General features: G+C 41.3%; 2 protein-coding genes across 3 annotated transcripts in view; one reads left to right on the forward strand and one right to left on the reverse strand.

Annotated features, from left to right (window-relative positions):
• FGF14 (fibroblast growth factor 14) overlaps positions 1–10,484 on the forward strand; it is a 674,793-nt gene extending 664,309 nt beyond the window's left edge. For both annotated transcript variants that reach the window (XM_050951487.1, XM_050951495.1), the window contains exon 5: positions 2,920–10,484. In XM_050951487.1, coding sequence (XP_050807444.1) covers positions 2,920–3,056 — 137 coding nt within the window. In that variant the 3' untranslated portion in view covers positions 3,057–10,484. The remainder of the gene's footprint in view (positions 1–2,919) is intronic.
• The window catches only part of ITGBL1 (integrin subunit beta like 1), a 219,331-nt gene continuing 206,565 nt past the window's right edge, over positions 10,484–23,249 (reverse strand). Inside the window, exons 9-11 of the mRNA XM_050949570.1 lie at positions 20,526–20,672; positions 12,280–12,393; positions 10,484–10,745 (exon numbers count right to left, since the gene is read on the reverse strand). Of these exons, the coding sequence (XP_050805527.1) occupies positions 10,654–10,745; positions 12,280–12,393; positions 20,526–20,672 (353 nt within the window). The 3' untranslated portion in view covers positions 10,484–10,653. The remainder of the gene's footprint in view (positions 10,746–12,279; positions 12,394–20,525; positions 20,673–23,249) is intronic.

Raw genomic sequence — 23,249 nt, forward strand, 5'->3', positions numbered from 1 at the left:
GGATACGGGGGGTGGGGAGGACACCTGTGGGGGGGGAGCCCAAGGCTGGGGTGGGGGGCAGCCAAATTTTTTTTTTGCTTGAGGTGGCAAAAAACCTAGAGCCAGCCCTACACCACAGTGTGTCTGAGAAAGGGCATATGTTAAATGCTCTTTCATGGGATTAAGAGGTCATTTTATTAGAAGAAAACCTATCTTTAAAAAGCATTGTGCTGCTTTTTAAAATATTCTTCTGGTAGAAGCAAAAAGTTGGTGTCAGTATTGCAGTGAGAAAATATTTCTTTCATGAACCAGCATGAGTGGTTCTGAACAATAATGTATATTTAAGGAAATTGGAGTTATGAATGGCATAGAGGAAATGTCAGCATTCCAATTTAAGAGCATCCTAACACAAAACTCAAAGGTCTTATTATAGACTAAATCAAACTGCACTATTGAGTCAGCTTATGTATTGTGCACCTTTAAGTATGTCCCCTATTCTGCTAGGTTAGGAAAGGGGAACAACAAATAATATCTTTAGTCATGCTAACCTTATATATTAAAGTGATGTTCATAATCTGGCAAAATGTGTTAACTTTTTGTCCTGAATATAGAATTGTCTATTTGTCCTATTCATTCTACAAGACTTTTTCACCCGGGCTTTTTTTGTCATTTGTACTATTTACACTCCAGATCTCATTCACTTTGATCCAGATTGTTGCTCATCACCTCAATAATGCTGAAAAGTGTCTCATTAGTTAACATCTTAAAAGAAACCCCACACTTTTCTGAGTAATGATTTTGTCAGCAGTGTCATGTTTTTTAACATTACAATTATCTGAGAATTACAAGGTGTGGAAGGTTTTGAGGAATTTCAAATCTAAATCATGTGTTAAATGGGTTAGGACTCTCTTTACGTAATGAAAATCTTAACAGGTCTAGGTGACTGGCTTTAATATCACATCTTAGTTTTACGCTGATTTGTTGGGTTTTTTTTCCCTATACTTCACAGTTCAAGTGGTCTTTAAAACTTTCCCAGTGTTTCAACAAGACTTGCACTATATGCGTTAGCCCCTATATATGAAGTTAAAGTTATGTATTTTAAGACTTTTATTGGGAAAAATGCCAGAATATTTTAAAAAAGCAATCACAGCACATACAGCTTAGGGAAGATGTGGGTTTTTTTCCACTAGAGTAATTAATATTTGTATAGTCAGACCCTTTATCAAAAGAGTTTAGGTAAGGCTTAGAAACAACTTATTTTATGTTGTCCAAAAGAGTCATCAAAGACAACAGCTATACTATGTAATTCTTTATGTTGCTATCACATGGTGCTTAACTTCATATTTTTGTAGGTCACATTGATACTTCATCCTGTTCCTAATTAATCAGCAAACAGAAATGTCCTAAAAACAATTATGGGTGTGCACTCTAAAAACATAGATCATCCCCATCGCTAGAGAAGAAATTTAATTTCAAACTTTCAAAAGCCATAAAAAGATTTAGATTATGTCATTGCAAATGTTAGAACAAGTTAAGTACTTGATTAGTTAATGATGTTATGGGCCTTTCATATCTATTATGAAACTTCTGTACATTGAATATCAAGGTCAGTACTTTGATGCCACTGCCTCCTATTTTAATTAGTCCAGGGAAGAAGGGATTGTTCTCTCACATGGTTTCTTCAAGATCTTTTGTGTGATTAATTCTTTTGACTGCTTGGCATCTCTTTTTTAACATTGCTGTGATATAAATAAATGCTACCCCAAAGTTATGTGTAAGTAAAATATTACCTGATTCAGTGATGTGGAAAATGAAATTGAATTATCTAACAATGTTCATCCTTAAGGCAGCTCAGTGCAGGTACTTTGTAACTGAACATGTTTATTTTCCTCAAGCGATTTAAAATAGTTAGGACCCTAGTGAATCCGAGTGTGCTATTCTTAATTATTCCATAAATTCAGTTAATAATTTAGTTTTAGAGTTTTCTGCATTTCAAAATTCCAGCAAAGATCAATGACTATGGAATGTTTCTTGCCCATGTATTACAAGACATCTTAGGAAAAAGAAAGAAACGAATTCTAGCTGAACAGTGACTGTTTTGTGTGCTGTCTGAAGCCATCCTAAACACTTCACCAGTAGAGATGAATAACACCAAGTCTTGTCTAATCTCATCATGTTTTAATTTTATATGAACACTCTATGAGATGTATTTTTGTGAATCCATCAATGAGCCATTTATGGGGGGGAAATAAATACCACCTATTAACCAGGCTGTGAGAGGAATTTGAAAAATTAAATAATAATTGATTAGATGATTTTCCTTTATGAAAGTTAAAGTTCTTGATTCTGATATCGTCGTTCTAGTTTTTGACGCTTAAAATAAGATCCTCGTGGCATTTGATCAAGAAATAACGTAATGATGTACACCAGTAAATGTCAAGAATCCTTAAAATGTAAGCAGAAAATTCAGTTTTGACTATTAAACTGTTTTGTAATAAGACTGTGCAAAGCCTGAGGGGTTTTGCTGCACAGCTCATTCTTCCATATTGTACAAATTGTGATTGAACAATTGCTTTTCATTTCTGAAGCTTCTATTATCAAGTCACATTATCCATTTAAAAACAAAGGGACAATTTCCTATTGTGCATGTAAGTCAGAGGTGATGGAGGAAGAGATATACTTGGACTGCGTGGAAAAAATATTAGTGGCTTAAAATAGACAGACAGTCCCTTTCAAAGTAGCTAATGTCCTTCACACAAAGAGGAAGAGAGAGACTATTAAAATTCTTGTTCTCGTAAGGGTGATATAAAAATATGCTCTAAAAATTATTTGGGGTAAGTTCTATGGCCTGTATTATACAGTAGGTCACAGAGGGCCCATCTGGCCTTGGAATCTATAATAATGAATCCTAGTGATGTTTTTTTTCCTTTCTTCCTTTAGTTGCCATGTATCGAGAACCATCCTTGCATGATGTTGGAGAAACAGTGCCAAAGGCTGGAGTAACTCCAAGCAAAAGCACAAGTGCATCTGCAATAATGAATGGAGGCAAACCAGTTAACAAGAGTAAGACGACATAGCCAGATCCTCACAGGTGTTGTGACTTATTGAGCCCTGAGTACAGTTGAGCAATTTATCCTTGCCGGACTCTGCTACTTTGGTGTCTGTGGATCAGCTTGAGACAAGTGAATACTTGCTCTTTGCTGTTTCTGAACTAAACTGTTGCAAGTGGATAAATCTCAACATGTAGCTCCTCCCACAACAAGAAGACACCTGAATAACTAGCTAAACTCAGACCATGGAATGCCCTACCAGATATGGAATGCCTTTTTAATATCTTTTCTGTGACTGTGACACTTCATGTGAATGACATACTTCACAAGTACACTTGATACCTTGCCTGCTCACAGTTACCCATAATCCCTTTTTGAGTCCAGTTTCAGCGAAATCCATGTGTTTAAGTTCTATTTTGTAGCACACAGATAATATCAAGTAATTTCTAGTTAGATGCTGTAAACCTGTGCTATTATGGATTTCTCTTCTTCCCTTTTTTTTACAAGGCTGCTTGCTCCACTGTCTGTGACCTTTTGCAGGGATTGTGTTTCTCTACAATTTAAATGTTGCAGGTGGCTTAGTTCTGAAAGCAATCAGGGAATCAGTAAGCCTTCAAAAACGTACTATTATGAATTATATCTATGAAGACTAGAATCATTGTCTCTGACTTAGAATATTGATAAATGTGAATACACTTTAGTAACAGATACCGTGCTCCTGAGGTTGGCATTACTGTGGTGGGAAAAGTGTCAAACACGACCAGTAGAAAGTTTTTTGAGACTAGTGTTTGACATCCCCCTATAGTTTCTTTGTGTGTGTGTGTTTTATACATATCACAGGCTTACTGGTAATGGTAACATTTGCCTTGCCCAGCGAGCAAGACCCACTCATTTTTGGGAAAGTGGGTCCAAAGAACTATGTAGGCCTTGTAGGCCTGAATTAAGGCTCATTTTTTCACCTCCTAATCCTCATTCTTTGAAAAACAATAATTAAGACTAACAAGAATTGTGCTACCTAAACCCAGTTCAGATCTAATCTTTTCCTGTTTTTAATTAACTGAATTTAATGCCATCATTATTTTGGCTGTTTTCCACTCAGCAAAGCACGGGCAAGGATGATGTGTTAAGGGTAGTTATAAATTATACTTTAATATTTTAGTATTCATTTTTTTTAAACTGGGTCTATTAGAAAACATTTATTTTTTTTTTCAGCTCAGCATGCAGAGTCCAATCCTATGTATTTCACTCCATAACCCAGTACATATCTCTAACCCCCTTTTTAGGATACTCCCACCAAATTGCTAGATAAACGGTGCCTTGCCTTGCTTTCTGTATGCTATACATTCTACTACATGAAACTAGAGGAAAGCAAACCCATTATGAGACTGAGTCCTTGGATCGTGTTCAATTGCTTTATGAGAAATACTGGTGATGCTTCACTGGTGTCAGTTAACTGTCATGAAACCAGTTGAGAAAAAAATAAAATGGGTAATAAGCTTTAGACAATACAACAAAGATGCCATTATAGTGTTAAATACTGTAGGTAATGAGTTTCAAATATTTAGTTGCATACTTTCAAAAGACTGAAATAAGGCTATTCTGTATGTGCTTAATAGGCATTTGCTTCTCAGAAAGGGCGACAAGGACCAAACTGTACCTGCGTTTTGACAAACTGTTTTGGACAACCCTCTATTGGCCTCTTGCTGTTATGATCATGTTTAAAGGGGACAAACTTCATCCTTCCTTTTTGAGCAATTGTATTTACTGAAAAAAATTATTTTCTCATGGCATTACACAGAGCTCTGTGACAGGCCACCAGTTGTTTCAAATTCCTGGCCTGTTTAGCTGCATACCGATTAACTCTTCATGCTTATACAGTTTTCATATGGGGGTTCCGTTTTAATAAGTAACGCAGCATATTGTTCAAGTAGGTTATTGTAATGCTGCTGTGAGTCTTGACAGTTTAGGGTTCCTTGTTTATATACCATGTAAAACAGACAAAGTTTGGGTCTTTTTAAAGAGCCGAGTGAAGCATATCAAGTGAAGTTTGTTTTGTAAGTATTTAAGCATTTAAACAAAGACAAAGCTACTTCAATGCTGTGACAAAATGTGCATAAAGTAACTTTTAGCCCAGACCATCCCCTCACCCAGTGGCTTTAAAGGAGAAAATCTCCATGAGATACCCCTTGTGGTGAGCCTCCCATCTCATCCCAGTAGAACGGGTGGGACTTGTGTGCCCCCCACCTCCGTAACAAAAAAAAAGCTATGACGCCTCCCCCTGGTGCATCAGTTGGAGGCCAGGACTATCAGCATAGAGCTCTGCCCTGTCTCTCTGGTAGTGTCCTGGCCTTGGAGCCTCACTGACTTCCCCGCCCCCCCAGACTTCTGCTGTAGCGCCTCTTGGGATTGGGAAGGGAGTTGTGCAGAGAAGCTGCATTATCTTTTGTGTCTAATGTTCACAGGGCTGGTGAGGAAGCCTATGTGCATTCTTGCCCTGTCCCACTTAGTTTCCAGCCTGCCCAACTTGGACCCTGGGCTGCACAGAGGTGGCTCTGCAGGGTCCGGAGGGTGAGACAGTGCCATAGAACTGCCTGAGGTATGCACTGAGGATGTAGAGAGCACAAGCTGGTCCTTTAAATTTCAGCTCTCTGGAACTGGTGTCCCAAGGCCATATACATTACCATTTTCAACATTAACCCTTGCATCTCAGGCAGCTATTTCTCTGCCAACCAGTTGACTAGTTACAATTAAGGCTGAATTTATTTTTGTAAATGACTAGTATGTACTGTAAATGTATCACCAGTTTTATTTTTGTTTACATGGGTTGTCTGTAAGGGTGTTTAATCCTGTGAATGGATGTCTTAAAACAATTTCTTCTAAAGTCTGTTTAAACGTAGAGCACAGGGGTCTTTGTTATTTGTGCTTTGGTTACGCCTTTAATTTTGTCTCTTGTCTCATCTGTTGCATGGGAAGAGGATGGCAATGATGAACTGCATGTAGTAGGCTAAGCGTATCAAGAACTGTTGGTATGTATTACTAAATTTACATACATATATGCAAAGAGTTTGTTTGCATTGTACAGTTTGTGTTTATTATCATTTGTTGTATACACAGAGACAACATATTGAATAAAATATTTATATGAAGGCATATTGAAAAACAAAACAACTTTATCTAACAAGCAGAATGTGCAAAATACCATTGCACTGGCCACAATATAGTGAAACCATGTAGATAGGTTGGCAAACTCAATTCTCCCCCTTTACCATGCCAAAGAGAATTTTAGCTTCTTGATATATTACCTCTCCTGCTGTTTTCCAGGATAAGACTTCACCATTTTGTTCCCTCTAAAATTAATTTTGCTGTTAAGTGAAAACTATTTTCAACTGTCTGTTACTACTAAACTACTGTATAGTAAACCTGATGAATTAATTTATATTTACAGATTTTGTGTTTTGTATTTCCATGTACAGCAATGTATGCGACTCTACAGTATGCCAGACCTTTTGCATGCTGTGTTTTGTATTGCTCCTTCCTTTCTTTTTATTTAATCCCAGAGAGCCTGGTTTGCACAGTGGTCCAAAAAAGAAATCCCAATTGCTTCACTATCTCACTAATGCACAGGTATGTTAATAATGCAGATGGGCATTATCTTTTCATTTTCCCTCTAAAACAGAAAGTTCATTTTTATTTCAGCAACAATTTTAGCAAAATATCAGTCACGCATACATACACACAAAATCCAGTTCTCGGTAGATATGTACAAATTGAACAAAGCACTATTAAAAAGTGTTATCTAGATTCACATGAACCCTTACCAGCTTGATCATGTTTATGAAAAACTATAGTAGCTTCTACAGAAAGATCACAAGTGCTTTGTAGCTCACTTAACACCTCTTTTGCTTCTTCAAGCAACGCTCAAATCAACATGTTTATGTATTGTCATTTTTTTCATCCAGGTGATTTGTATAACACAAATAACCCACAAAAGAATAAAAGGACCTTCTTTCACAATGTATTTACCTGAAAGAATCTTGTAAAGCTCATAACTGTTTACACACAGAGGGAAAAATTCTCTGCTGCTGTAACGTTATAGCAGTCAATTGAGTAGACAGAGAGTTTGGCCCATGCATTAAAGGTGTGTCTTGCTGATCCATCTGTTCTATGGTACAAAGTAGAAATATTCAGCTCCACTCAGGTTAGAAAAAGTGGGAAAATTAGACACAATAAAGCTATTATAGTTTTGTTTACATGCCCTTTCGGATAAATTTGTGATCTGTGCAATATATTTCAAGATTGTTTTCAGGATGTCTAATGCAAATGGTATGATTTATTTTTTTTAAATGTAATAAAATCTTTGTTCTAGAGCCTAGTCATATAAATATTCAACTTAGCTTTATTCATCCCCAGACTATAGTATGAAATATAATTTAGATGTAAAGTAAGTCACCATTCCAGGAAGGAGGAGGGCAGTGCATCAAAAACACCAAGCCAGATACATGATTAAATCTCCAGCTACATGCCTCTGAAAGAGAGCTTGACCCTTTCCCCTTCCCGTAATCCTTTCCCTTTGCTAAATCATTGATACAAGTAAGACAGTGAATAGCAAGTTGATGTCTGAAACCCGAGAAGATGTTGTATAGAATGGCCACAATCCTGCAAAGTGCTGAGAATGCTCAGAAGTAGTACTCAGCACTTTTCAGATAGTGCCCTTTTTATCACAAAAATTGAGAACGTGCATGTGTCAGTATCAAACTCCCCACTTATCTAACCAGCTTTCTCTTTCTGTAATTACTGTTTGCCCAAGACTTGGAAGCAGTAACATAATTAGTGTATGCGAATTAAATGGGAAATATTTTTCACTCCATCACACCTCTTTTTACTTTTACAATTTAGGCAGACGGTATTTTCACATACATGGAACAATAATGTTTCTCTTCAAGTCTTATTTTTATAGCAAGGGAATAAGCTGCATAGAAGATGTACTGAGACTCATATCACTGGTTTCATCAGTATGGGAAAAAAAGATGTTCAAGCCACACACACACACACAACAAAAAATGGAAAAGAAAATAGATATCCATTACATTTTGATCAGCATTAGTAAATACTATATGGCTTATAGCACAGTTTTGCTTTGATAATTTATATTTTACTTAATCCTAGGCCCTAACTTTGTCAGAGAATTTTAAAACTTTTTTTTTTAATCCTATATTAATCCACCCCAGTAGCAGAAAATTAAAAAACAAACCTGTTGTGGAAATGTTTAAAAGTTTGTCTTACTAGAAATTCGAATCACTTCTACGCTTTTAGTTTACAAACTTAAAAGGAAAACAAACAAAATCACAAAGTAAAATAAAATATTACATGACACGCAGCTATCTGGCAATTTATGGCCTTACAGAGAATCATTTTCCAGTCTAGGAATGTGGCTGCCTGAAATATCATAGGTAAGATACAGTATTTATTTCTTTGTTTGCTAGTTTGTTCAAATGATACCAAGTATCTATTCAATCTAGACAACATTGATTTTCTACTTTGTTAGCTATACAAAATACTGTACATAAATGCGAGACATAATGAAGCTTGATTTCCTTTTATCTTTCATTGACTCTGAAGTATCCACATCTGTAAAACATTTATTACTATAAGAGACTTCAGGTCTGTGTTAATTTATATATAAATAAAACCAACAAGCTTGTGTTCACCAGTCAAAGACTAGTGTTGGCAAATGTTAAAATGACACATTGAAATACCTAATCTCTGCACAACTTTAACGGTTACAACCATAAAATGTAAGATGTGATTTCAAAACTTGTTTTGCTTCAAAGTTGGTTTATGTATTATCAATACATTTTAGAACTCTGCCTGATATTTTGGTTATCTAAAGAGAGACAGTAGCAGCTTTTGGGTATAGTTGTCTCTGTGAATGTGCAGAACTCCCATTAATAAGTTATGCACAGACATTTAGAGGTGACTGGATTATGTCTCCCTGAGAACATGGGCTTTGAAAAGCTACATATTTATGTTTAAAACTACACATTTAAAGAAAATGAGGTCAGAGCAAGAGCAAGCTAAATGGAGGGGAAATGATTGTTCAAAACTTTTCAATAAGCGCACTTGAAGTTTTCACACTATAACTGTTACATGTTCTGTACTGTTGTATTTTCCAATTTAAATAATCAATGTCCTTTCTATAAGAAAAGGAATTTCTAGTGTAATAATGGAAATACCTTTTTTCAGTTGATACACAGGTTCTTTATTTCTTAGTCTTGTATCAAACTAAGAGCCTGAGACTTGACACCTAAATCACAACATAACAATATCAAAATTTGATATTTTTTGTGATTTAATGAGTTTTCACAATATGTAATCACTTTTGAAAAGAAAATGTATGTATTTTTTTGCTCTGAAGAATTAAAGGGCTGCCAAACCTACGGGGGGGGGAGGGGGGGAGATTCAAATGTAAATAACTTAGGGAAGTCCCAATGTAGTTGTGCATTTTTCATAATTCAATGTGAATTTCACACTGAGCAGCATTTCACCATTGATAAGAAATAAAAATTTTGTTCATACCACTGCACTGTTTGAAATCTGCAATTAAATTATTTTGTTTCCATCATCTGAACATCTTTCATTGACAGCAATGTGCTATACAATGTACCTGATATTCTAATTCAGTTGACGGTCAGACTCCCAGCTTCTATAAAAGTAGTAAGATTCAATGAATATCTGTTCCAAAACAGTGAGTTCTAATAGCATACAGAATTGGCATCCTAAAAGTTATCTAATACTTTTTTATGTGCTTTTCTTTTTAAAATGACTAGGTAAGTGTACATACATAACACTATGATTAAAGTACATACAAGTTATAAGATATTTGTTAAATATAGCAACTCATTTATCTGGATTTTTAAAAAAAATTCTTACCCTACAGGTTATGTATTTGAGAATGTAGTATGAAGACTAGATAACCAGCTTAATGATATTGTAACCACAGAAATTAAGATTTTTTTTTAATTGCTCTGTTCTAGAAATGGGGTCTGGTTTTATAATTTGGGTCATTGACCTACTCTCTGGGGTTGTTTAGGTATTTCGATCTCAGTTATACAACTGCAGATCTCTGACAAAAATTAAAATAATTAATTTACAGTTTCACTTGTTATTGGAGCTGGAAAATAATCAGAATTGGAAGGGAAAAACACAGCCAAATAATAATATATTTGACAGACATCAGAAATGGCATCAGATAATTTTTTTGACAAATATCCAGCCAGCTCCATGCTTTTATATGAATGCCATTTCATTATGTAATGGTGTCGAGATTTGGCAACAAGCTAACCTATGCAATAATGCTTTCTTGTGTCACTTCAGTGAAGCCAGGAATTCAACCTTAAGACTTTTAAGGCCAATTCCAGTCCCACTGAAGTCAATGTGAGTGTTGCAAATGAATTGAATAGGAGCAGGAGTAGACCTGCAGTTGATTATTATGAAATACAGAAACTTACATTGGTCTATTTGAATATTTCTGGTGGTTATTCTATGTGGTTTGCTTTGCATTTAATTGTTCTAGCAGCCTAAAAACCAAACCAAACCCTGCAGTCCTTGATGCTCCATGATCTGATTAAGGGTATTCTGTCCCAAGCCAGATTTCACAAGCATTCCCATTCCATCCTTCCCAGCATTCACAGTTTCCACAGCTACATATACCATTGCCTAGAACAAAATAAACAAGGGATAATTACCATAATTGAAATGTACTGCATTGAACTGTGTTGTTATGGGAAGAAACAAGCCATAATAAAACATTGTTATTTTCCCTTTACATATTTTTTGTTAAGAGAGCACTTTACATTTGATTAAACAGCCACCAAAACCCTACATTTTCAAACAATTAGTGGCATCTTTACAGCAATGCCATCAGCAGAATAATAATATGGTAATTATGCCATTGTGGTTTGGACCCAAGCTGTTTCTATGCTGTCTTAGTGTTCCCACTGTACTTCAAGATGTAAGGAGAACTTAGAACTATTTTAGCTAAAGTTAAACTGTTGCAAAGAGAATAGTATTACGAATAAACCTTTGAAATTGAAAAGCACCTTTTTCTGCTGAGGAGCTCAAAGTGTTTGACAAAAAATAGTCTCATGAAATCTCTCTGTGACAGAGTATTATCCCCATTTTGCAGATGGAGAAACTGAGGTACAGAAACATTAAGACCAATATTTTCAAACCCCTCCATCACATGCGGGCAACAAACTCAAAGTGGAGTGTTGGAAAATCAGGCCCAGGCATCTCAAGTTGGACACTCAAACACAGTGAACGCTTTTGGAAATTTAGTCAGCCAAGTAATCAGTTGCAGATTTGTAAATAGAACCCGAAACTCCTGACTCCATCTTTCATGCTCTGATACCCTTCCTCCTATTCTTTGTTTCAGCAGACACATAGATCTGTCTTCTGCCACCTCTGTATCCATCAGCTAATAGAAGAACATTGCTAAGCAAATATTTTTCTAGATGGAAAGATGCAGAGATTGTCCTCTACAATTTTCATTATAGAACACGTAGGATGTTAATCAAACACATCACATGTTCCTGCTTGTCACTAGATTTTTCTCCCGTCTCTGTTAAAAGCAAGTGTTGGCAGTCTACCCATTTCCCTTTGCATCTGCCATCTAAACCCTGAGCTAGGTGCAAAAGACTTTAGTCAGCATCCAACATGTCATAAAAAAGACTGTCAAGCATCTCAGCATCCCAGTGAGAGTTGTCTTGATGCCAGGGAAGTCTATGAAAAAAACATGAGTATTCCCCTCATCATAATATAAGCACCTGCTCCTGTTGCATTACCAAGGATTATTAAACTAAATGGTTTCTAAATTAATTACATACATTCATCATAGAAAATGAAGTAGAGATGGTGATAGCAACAGAAACCACTGAATCGCTACCTTCTCATACATGTTCATTTCCGTATAGGAACAGGTGGTAGACAAAAGCATTTTACTTTTTGGATGAATTTCACAAGTGATTTAATTATTGCTATTCATGCTTTGGATTTCAATTTTTCTTGCAAAGTGTTAAATTGATTATTCATCACAACATAAAGCAACATCTCTTAAAGTGCTTTTAATAATAGGAAAGTGCTCTCCTTTCCATCAGTGGACAAAGAGAACTTGCTGGGTTTTGTCTACCTTCAATTTGCATTTATGCACAGTCTGCTTCTCAGAGCAATTAAGGATTAGTCAGTACTGCACCTGTGCAAATGAGCCCATCATGTTTGTCGCAGTCTCTGTCATCACATTCACAAAATTCCCCTGAAATGTACCATTCCTGGGGGGAACAGATGCACTTTCCACAGTGACAGGAACCTGAAATCACAAAGATGATTACTTGCAATCATAGGGCACCAGCACTTTTCAGCTTGGGCTATAACATCTCAGACACATGCACAATTGCCATCTAACAAGCCACTGTCTAAAAGAAGATCATCAAGCTAAAAGCTTATTGAATAGAATGATCCTTTAGAGGTCAGCCTGAGTATGAAGGGGTGTTCTATGTAATGCCTTGATTTTGCTTCTTTTATTTATTCAGGACTCAAATTTAGAGGTTTCACTTTTGTCCCAGAGCACCACAATCAAGGCTACTCTTCCCAGGAGCTGTTCTGCTTTGTGGCTAGATGAGCCAAAATCATGCCTGGTCCAACCTTATTGAAGTCAATAAAATTGCATAGGGATGAAATATGGCCCTAGTGTTTAAGGCACATACACATAGCACGTTGCTGCTCTCTGGCCTTTTCTCTCCGTTTGTTTTGGATCGCTATGAGTTGGATTTTCAAAAAGCCTAAGTGCCTTAGGAGTACAGGGCACATTGACTTTCAATAGGATATGCTCCTAAGTCATTCGGACACTTTTGTAAAATCCCACTCTATCCCACTTTTCAAGAGGCTTTCCTTTATTACAGTAGGGAGCCATCAGTGTGTCCAGTGCTCTACAAAACAGAGAAACACATGATAATCCAGCCCCAGAGAATGTACAATATAACTTAGACAACGATATTTAATTCAGAGAACTCTATGCCGGACCTGATCTAAAGCCCACAACATTTTGCCTCTTTCCATTAAATTCAAAGGTCTTACGCTTAGGCCCACAGTCAAAACTCAAAGTGGAAATTTTCCTTTAAATTTTGAGCTGTGTCAATCAATTGAACATTCTCCAGAAAAATCTCCACAACAAACCCTGTACTATTTATCAATTGAATCCATTTCTATTCATTAAAAACATCAAAGTAGCACAGGTACTGACCCTCTTTAAAAATGTAACATTCACTGATTTATTGTAGGTTGAGCAGTGTTAATTTACTGCATTATTGTAGGGATAAGTTGTCTTAAACTATAACATATTATAATATACAAATAAAGAACTTATACTTGGGAACAGAGACTTTAGCACAGAGGTGGGCAAACTACGGCCAGCAGGTCACATCCGCCCTGCGGGACCCTCCTGGGGCAGGGCAGTCCAGCTGTAGCAGCACCAGCCACCGGTGCTCCAAGCAGTGCAGTAAGGGGACAGGGAGCAGGAGGGGTTGGATAGAGAGCAGGGGAGTTTGGGGGTGGTGGTCGGGGGCGGGGGTGTGGATAGGGATCAGGGCGGTCAGAGGGCAGGGAACAGGGGGGTTGAATGGGGGCAGGGGTCCTGGGGAGGCAGTCAGGAAAGAGAGAGGAGGTTGTATGGAGTGGTGAGGAGCAGTCAGGGGGAGGGGTACTGGGGGCTGTCAGGAGACAGGGAACAGGGGCAGGGTTGGATGGGGCAGGAGTTCTGGAGGCGGGCATCAGGGGGCGAGAAGCAAGGGTGGAGGGTCAGATAGGGGCAGGGGCCGGGCCATGTCTGGCTGTTTGGAGAGGCACAGTCTCCCCTAACCGCCCCTCCATACAATTTTGGAAACCGCATGCAGCCCTCCAGCCAAAAAGTTTGCCCGCCCCTGCTTTAGCATGCATTTCTCTGTTGTTTATTAACATGCTGCCCATTAAGCTATGCAAATAGGGAAATACTAACTTTCCTTTCAAGGGTAAAATATTCAGTGCATGAAAAGGCAATGGAAGAAAGCAAATACAGTAAGAGAATTTCAAGATCACTGTTCTGGCCAATCTTATATTTCAGTATATATTTGAGATTGATTTAAGCCAGGTGTTTCTATGTCCAAATCAGCTACAAAGCACCAACAGCTACACATGCTGATACCAAGAAGAGCCAAACAGGATGTGAATTTTAGCGAGAAACATTAAGAAGAAAGCAGAGTATTGTAACGCACAGCTACCTAAGGCCTATTAAGGTATTTTGTAGATGATACAATAAATGTAACATGTAAAAGGAACTCAAAAAAAAATCAGGTTCCATAATGTATCAGTATGTTACAAAATCTCTTTCCTGCCTTGGGAACCTCCTCACTTTAATTAAAAATAGTCTAATTAGTTAGGGTAGTTTTCTTGTTATTCTGGACAGATCCTTTTTGTCTCACTGACTAACCTGAGTCCAGCATAGTCACAGCAACAATCTGCTGCCCTCCAGCTATTACTGAAGCAGCAGCAGCATGGTGGGTGCTTGTTTTCACTGGTGAGAATATTTACTACAGGCAGTAAGCCAAGATTTTAAAAAGTGACTAGTAACTCTTGGTGTCTATCATACACTTGATTTATGTTAAAGGGGCCTCATTTTCAAAAAGTACTGAGTGTAGTAAGAGGAGGCCCTAAAATATAAACCTTGGTATCAGAGGTCTGGTATGAGGCCTGAACTAAAATAATGGCCAAGACTTTGCTAACATAAAGCAAAGTGAAGCTGTGAGCCAGAGGCAGGCCCTGCTCACAGAAGCTGGCAAGAAAAGGGCTGATGCTGCAAGAAGATACATACCTAAAAGGTACTGAACACTAGAAATCAGAACATTCACATACTTGCACATTCCACACAGATAACGAGGAACAGGCTGACCCATCCCAATGACAGGGCCAAAAGGGTAATATGATGGATAGAGTTGTTTTGTTCAAACCAACATGTACAAGGTGAGAGGCGGCACCTTACTACGTAGAAAGGTTGTACCTCAATACGTCAGGAGTGATGTGTAACTTGTTTGTACCTGTGTATAAGAATGTATCCCTGGTGTGGTGTCTTTGTCCGACCGAGGGGGCAGTGGAAAGTCCCGCCACTAACTGAGCCGAGTCCATTGACCGTGGGTACATATTCATAGTATGCCCTGAATTAGGCTAAGAAACCTACAGGGAACTACTATTGTGTCCATACGGCAATAAACCTGGCTGACGTGCCTTCGTACCTTACTAGACTCTGGCCATGTCTACATCTAAAATTTTGCAGCGCTGGTTGTTAAAGCTGTATTAGTACAGCTGTATAGGGCCAGCGCTGCAGAGTGGCCACACTTACAGCAACCAGCGCTGCAAGTGGTGTTAGATGTGGCCACACTGCAGCGCTGTTGGGCGGCTTCAAGGGAGGTTCGGGGAACGCGAGAGCAAACCGCGGCGAAGCTGGTCTCCTTTCCCGGTTTGCTCTCTCGTTCCCCGAACCCTCGAACAAGCAGGTCTCCTTCCCTGCGGTTGGCTGGGTGGTTCGGGGAACGCGAGAGCAAACCCGGGAAAGGAGACCAGCTTCGCCGCGGTTTGCTCTCGCGTTCCCCGAACCCCGAGCAAGCAGGTCTCCTTCCCTGCGGTTTGCAGGGTGGTTCCGGGAAACGCGAGAGCAAACCGCGGCGAAGCTGGTCTCCTTTCCCGGTTTGCCTCTCGCGTTCCCGGAACCACCCAGCAAACCTCAGGGAAGGAGACCTGCTTGCTCGGGGTTCGGGGAACGCGAGAGCAAACCGCGGCGAAGCTGGTCTCCTTTCCCGGTTTGCTCTCGCGTTCCCGGAACCACCCAGCAAACCGCAGGGAAGGAGACCTGCTTGCTCGGGGTTCGGGGAACGCGAGAGCAAACCGCGGCGAAGCTGGTCTCCTTTCCCGGTTTGCTCTCGCGTTCCCGGAACCACCCAGCAAACCTCAGGGAAGGAGACCTGCTTGCTCGGGGTTCGGGGAACGCGAGAGCAAACCGCGGCGAAGCTGGTCTCCTTTCCCGGTTTGCTCTCGCGTTCCCGGAACCACCCAGCAAACCGCAGGGAAGGAGACCTGCTTGCTCGGGGTTCGGGGAACGCGAGAGCAAACCGGGGAAGGAGACCAGCTTGATTACCAGAGGCTTCCTCAGGTATGCTGGGATACCTGCTTATTCCACGGAGGTCAAGAAAAGCGCTGGTAAGTGTCTATATTTGATTACCAGCGCTGGATCACCAGCGCTGGATCCTCTACACCCGAGACAAAACGGGAGTACGGCCAGCGCTGCAAACAGGGAGTTGCAGCGCTGGTGGTGCCCTGCAGATGTGTACACCTCCTAAGTTGCAGCGCTGTAACTCCCTCACCAGCGCTGCAACTTTCTGATGTAGACAAGCCCTCTGTGATCATTGGGGGTTCTCTTCGGGTCTGCTATGTCAGCTATCTGCGTAGAGCTGGGGCAGCACACAGAGGGAACACACGCACGCAGCCGAGTGATACCAACAAGGAGAGAGCAGAGCACCACACCGGTAGCATCTGACTACACCTCTGACAACACTGAGCAGTTACTCTATGAAAACTAGAATCGCAAGTTGACATCCAAACATTGAGGCACCCGCAAATCAGTTGTCACTTTTGAAAAATCTTGGCCATAATTCCTGCAAAGATTTAATAGCCGTGGAGCTAGGTACTCACTAGCGCATGGACTATTGACAAGCCAGTTATTTCACAAACAACAGCCCTGGGGTATGTAGGGAACTGGCTCAACGTTTGGTCTTAAGTTAGGCCTTCTGGACCCTGCCATTCACTCTAGCTACAGACAGTTTTTACAAGCCTGTATGCCTAAGATTAAGGTCTCAAATCCATGTTTAGGCATCCAGGGGGAGATTTTCAGAAGTGCCTATGCCCTGGTCTATACTCAAAAGCTTTACCTACTAGTAGAATTATTTCCATTGGGGGTGGCGGGTGACTTTATTTTGATTGTATTTTTACTGATATAGTTATATCACCAAATGTGGACACAGTTTTACTGGCAATACCAGTTTAGTTATTCCCCATCCCGTAAAGGAATAAACTACACCAGTATAAGCATCCTTATAAAGATACGACTACATCCACACTAGCAGGATTGTCCTGTTTTAACTATACCAGTATAGCTAAAGTGGTATAAATTTTATGTGTAGACATAGTTCAATCTAACTGTCAATTGGAGTTGTACTCTTAAATCAAAACTGCTTTTGAAAAAAATATTTCACCAATGTTGCCTAAATGCAATTCAAAAGCCCTAGTTTAGGCAATCGGATTTGAAAATTTTGGCCATAGCCAGTTGAGTATAACTTACCTTCAGGCTGCTCCAACTTACATGGGAGACCAGACAGATACCTGGCTAGCTCCAGCATCAGAGTGGTCAAAGTGGCTTTATACCATCTTGTCTTTCCATCCCCTGGTTCTGTGCCAAATGCAGCTTGGCAAGATGTGAAGATGTGGCCCCACACTAACAAGTTCAGACCATGTGGTCTGGGTAAGGTGTTCTCAGAGCAGGAGATGGGGCTTGGGAATCACAGCTTTACAATGAGGAATAGCTGTTCAACTATTTTGCCTTTAAAATTACAAAAAAAATTTGTTTACACTTATTTAGGATTGTAAATCACTTGCTGGCTTGTTTTAATCAGTTCAGTTCACCTTTAACTATTTACAATAACAATCACCCTGAGACCACATCTGTGCAGAGAAGAATTTTAGTCTTTGGTTAAAATGGAGTAAATCCGAAAGATCATTGCTCTCCTGTACACGTTTCAAGGTAAAGACAGCCCTGTTTGATCAAAACAATGGTGAAATTGTGTCATTTCCTCCTTCAGCATTTTGCCTATGGGTGGAATTTCCTCATTTTCTGCAGTATTGGGCCTGTTGCAGGGGAAATAAACAGTATAAGTGTGATGGGGTGTTCATCCCACTAGCTTAGGAATGGCCCAATTGCAGGAATAGGCCTCAACTGAGGGGAATTAGGTAGTCTTAAGTAACCCCAGAGTGATGGAGCCCCGCTGAGAAGGAACAGGCACAGCTAGTATAAAGCTGAGAAGTTGGCAGCAGAGCAGGACTGCAGTGAGGGCATCTGCAGCCACGCTCTGGGTGCTACAGTGGAAAGGAGGGAAACCCAGGGGAGAGTAGATACCTCCATGGATCCAGCCCTGAAGGCAGAGTTTACTCAGAGGGTGGTGGAGCGAAAGCCTGAGAGAAGAGGAGTAGGAAATGGCTGTGAGAAACAGCAGCAAATTGGGATGTTCCAGACATTGACTGCTAATTGGACAGTTCCTGAGCTGGAAACCAGAGTAGAAGGTGTGTCCAGGAAGGAACACACTGGGGAAGTGGCACCATCAGGGTGGGTGCAAGGATGTTTCACGCCCTAGGCAAAACTTGCACCACATACACACACACACACACACACCCCGAGCCCTGTGGCAGCTCTCCGCACTAAGGTGCCCCCCATGGCAGCTCCCAAGCCCCTGTCCACCCTGAGCCTCCCTTCCCCCCACAGCAGATCCCCTCAGCCCGGGGAGCTATGCGGCAGCTCCCTGCCCCAGCTCACCTCCGCTCCACCTCCTCAAGCACGCCATCGCCGCACCACTTCTTCTGCCTTCCAGGCTTGCGGTGCCAATCAGATGTTTGGCGCCACAAGCCTGGGAGGGAGAGAAGCAGAGCAGGGTGGCGTGCTCAGGGGAGGTGGCAGAGCAGAGGTGAGCTGGGGTGGGGAGCAGTTCCCTTGCGTGCCGCGCCCCCCCCTTGCTGCAGGCGGTCCTCCCCGCGCCTCCACTGCCCCAGGTCCCTCCACCTAAATGCCAACAATGACTGGGGCGGCCGAAGGTCCGGCCACCACAGTCGCAGTCGAAGGACCCAAAATGCCACACTCAAAATGCTAGCGCCCTAGGTGACCGCCTAGGTCGCCTAATGGGTTGCATCGGCCCTGGGCACCATTAGGACAGTGGGGGAGAAGACTGCCATTTTGGACAGAGAGATTTTGATAACCCGTGGAAGGGGAAAATGCACAGCGAGCTGGCCAGAGGACCAAGCCACAAAGAGAGAGCTCCCTGAGTCACAGAGAGAGAGGGGGCAGCAGGGTGCATGAAGACGCAACAGAAAGGGGAGGAGCTAGTCCTCAGAGCAGCCAGGAGGCACCCTATCAGTGAGGGGAGCCCAGTACAATAACCAAGAACAGAATTCCGACCCGTTGTTACATAAAAAGAGAGGGCCAGCTCTTTAGCTCTGGTTACATTCCTTTTGCACTAACTAAAAATTCCCAAGAAGAGGCAACTAGGGAGTTGCCCGATGCAAAGGAACCCTGCAGCCAGCTTTACACCAGCGGCTCCTGCTCCCTGTCCACACTGGGGAGGCTACAGGAGAAGTAGGCATGAAAGGAGTAGGTGAGGTCAGAAAGTACTGCACTCCAGCAATCCAGGGCCAGCAGCATTGTCCCCAGGAGACCATTCCAGTTGGCATAAATTGGTGGTGGCTGCTGCAGCTTGTGCCAGAGGTTGGTTCAGCCCCCTACCTCCCCCTGCCTTGCTAGCCCCAGCATTAAAGAAGACAGGACGTAGGCTTGGAACCATGTTCCGTCTCCCCCATTGTGTGTGTGTGTGTGTGAGAGAGAGAGAGAGAGTTTTAAGTAGAAGGTTTACACCATGGCAAGCCAGAAATCCTCTTTCCAGTGAAATCGTTTGTTTCTAGCCTGGGAGAGAATACCCTGAAAGAGCTTAGTTTAGTTATATTTCAGAAGCATCTAATAATTATTTCTCTCTCTATGCCAAACCTGTACAGCTGGAGGCCTATGAAGGCAGCCAGGACTTCCAGCTGGAGACGTAAAAAAAACACAACTGAGCAGATAATATGTTTAAAAAAGTTTTTAAAGAGGAGAATGTCTTAGGGATATTGTGGGCAGTGCCGAGGCCTTGCTTTCCCCTTGCATGGGCTGGGGAGAAAGCCCTCAGGGTGGCTTTTGGACAGGAATAGCAAATGCTGCTGCTCAACATGTACCCCAAGTGCTACCTAAGGGGCTCTGCTTTCTTTTATTATCACCGCAGTGCTACAGGCAGCCCCTGTCACTCAGCAGTACTCAATAAAATAGCATAGTTGAGTTCATAGAATACAACTACCCAAGACAGAAAGACAAATAAACAGCTCTGTGAAATCCCATGCTGTTAGCAAATGGCACTGGAGATCAAAGCAGCTAAATGCATGTGCATGTAGTGGGTGTTTGACACAGTGGGTGTGATAACAAGGTTAGATGCATTATGAAGCCAGTTATAAAAGCCCTCTAACAATGGATGACTTTGGAAAAAAGTGTTACCAAACAACAACCCATATTCATACATTTTCAACTTCCAGAACAGTGATGTAGGGTAGCTCAGCTACCCATGTATTGCTTACCCTTTCCCGAGCACAGTACGCCATTGGCTGATTCACAAAAGCTTTTGCTCTCATCATCTGTCATGTTGCACTTTCTTGGATGTTGACACAACTGTCCAAACCATCCATCCTCGCAAACACATCGACCGCAAGAACAGAGGCCGTGGCCTGTAATAACAGCAGGGGAGCAACATGTTACAGACAGGAGAAATTACCTACATTTCTAGCTGAGGAAAACACTGATCCTTTCAGGCAGCTCAGCATGGAATTGCCTAATTGAACCCCCAGGCAGGGCTCATTCTGGGTCAGAATGTACTGGTGCAGCATGCCTACGAGACAGGAAGTATTACCGTTTTTGGCTATCCTGGCCTTGTGCTAAGCAAGGTGGGCCGGTAATGTAAAGAATGGCTGGGCTTTGGCCGCTCAACTCCCCATCCCCAGCTCTTCTCTCTTGCAAAGGCCCTTGCCCTCCTCCACTTCCTGTGGCTCCCTTCCCATCATACCAGCTAGCACACTGGACATACCATAAAGCTGTCTCCCTCTCTGTGTGCTAGGATGATCCATATGCCACAGCACAGTACAGCATCAACAAAAAATGGGATGGACATTTAGCAAAATCATCTGGATCGACTGGTAAGGCCAGCAGGGAGTTATCACAGGGGGAAGGGTGGGAACCGAGAAGGTGGTGAGGCAGATAACTATGTGATTGCCTGCTTAGGAGAGAGTGAGTAGGATGGTAGCTGGTCAGGAAGAGGAGGTAGGTGAGGAAGGCTAGAAATCTGGAGTTTGGGGACAGACCTTGGGAATATATTTTGTTTCTTCCCAAACTTTTGAAAAACAATGAGCACAGTCTTGTCCTCAGTCCTATTCCCAGCTGTTAACTCACACTAGTCCCATCACTACCACCCCTACTAGTGACAGGCATCCCAGTGCAAAGTCTGACAGCTGCTACTTGTGCTATTGCAAGACACCTCATGCTGTCTTGTTATAGCAAAGCTGAGGAGCAAATGGCAAGAGATCACCAGGGCTTCCTTTCACAGGCTTGGCTGGGGCCTGAATGCGAGAGTTAAGGCAAGGCATCCTAAGGGCAGATGGCATGCAGAAGAGGGTGCAAGGGAGAACATGAATCCACTAGTGATCCCTCAGGATATGTATCTTGGAGGCGACTGATTAAATGGCAGTACAAAGGATACAGGGGAAGAGAAGGAGAGGGACAGAAGAAAGGATTAGGATAGGACTTAATAGTAAATTCTCAGAATGGAGAGGGGTAACTAATGGTGTTCCCCAAGGATCAGTCCTAGGACCAATCCTATTCAATTTATTCATAAATGATCTGGACAAAGGGGTAAACAGTGAGGTGGCAATGTTTGCAGATGATACTAAACTGCTCAGGATAGTTAAGACCAAAGCAGACTCTGAAGAACTTAAAAAAGATCTCACAAAACTAAGTGATTGGGCAACAAAATGGCAAATGAAATTTAATGTGGATAAATGTAAAGTCATGCATATTGGAAAAAATAACCCCAACTACACATACAATATGATGGGGGCTAATTTAGCTACAACGAGTCAGGAAAAAGATCTTGGAGTCATCGTGGATAGTTCTCTGAAGATGTCCACGCAGTGTGCAGAGGCGGTCAAAAAAGCAAACAGGATGTTAAGAATCATTAAAAAGGGGATAGAGAATAAGACTGAGAATATACTATTGCCCTTATATAAATCGATGGTATGCCCACATCTCGAATACTGCATACAGATGTGGTCTCCTCATCTCAAAAAAGATATACTGGCACTAGAAAAGGTTCAGAAAAGGACAACTAAAATGATTAGGGGTTTGGAGAGGGTCCCATGTGAGGAAAGATTAAAAAGGCTAGGACTCTTCAGCTTGGAAAGAGGAGACTAAGGGGGGATATGATAGAGGTATATAAAATCATGAGTGATGTGGAAATAGTGGATAAGGAAAAGTTATTTATTTATTCCCATAATTAATGAAATTAATAGGCAGCAGGTTTAAAACAAATAAAAGGAAGTTCTTCTTCATGCAGCACACAGTCAACTTGTGGAACTCCTTACCTGAGGAAGTTGTGAAGGCTAGGACTATAACAGCGTTTAAAAGGGAACTGGATTAATTCATGGTGGTTAAGTCCATAAATGGCTATTAGACAGGATGGTTAAGGAATGGTGTCCCTAGCCTCTGTTTGTCAGAGGATGGAGATGGATGGCAGGAGAGATAGAGATCACTTGATCATTGCCTGTTAGGTTCACTCAATCTGGGGCACCTGGCATTGGCCACTGTCGGTAGACAAGATACTGGACTAGATGGATCTTTGGTCTGACCGAGTACGGCTGTTCTTATGTTCTTAGGATAAAAGGCAGGAGAAGAGGGACCAGGGAAACAAAATAGGGAGGAAACGGGGACAGACAATGAACGGATGGAAAATGAGGGCTGGTCAATAAAAGGAGGACAAGTGAGTGCGGGAAATACACTGGAACATGTACGAAAGCAAGAGCCTAGATGCAAGAAGAATGAAAGAAAGGGAAAAGCAAAACTGTGAAGCGTGATTTGTTCAGGGCGGAGGAGGAAGAGAGAGAGACAGACAGTTGAATAGAAAACTGAGAGCATACGGCAGAAAGGGAAAGAGAGCAACAAATGGGAAAACCTGAAAGCAGATGGATGATGACAAAGGACAAAAGAAATGGAAAATATGTAAAGAAGCAAGAAATGCCAGAAAGCTGAAAGCTTAG

This window comes from Gopherus flavomarginatus, chromosome 1 (assembly GCF_025201925.1).
Source record: "Gopherus flavomarginatus isolate rGopFla2 chromosome 1, rGopFla2.mat.asm, whole genome shotgun sequence".
Lineage (NCBI taxonomy): Eukaryota > Metazoa > Chordata > Testudines > Testudinidae > Gopherus > Gopherus flavomarginatus.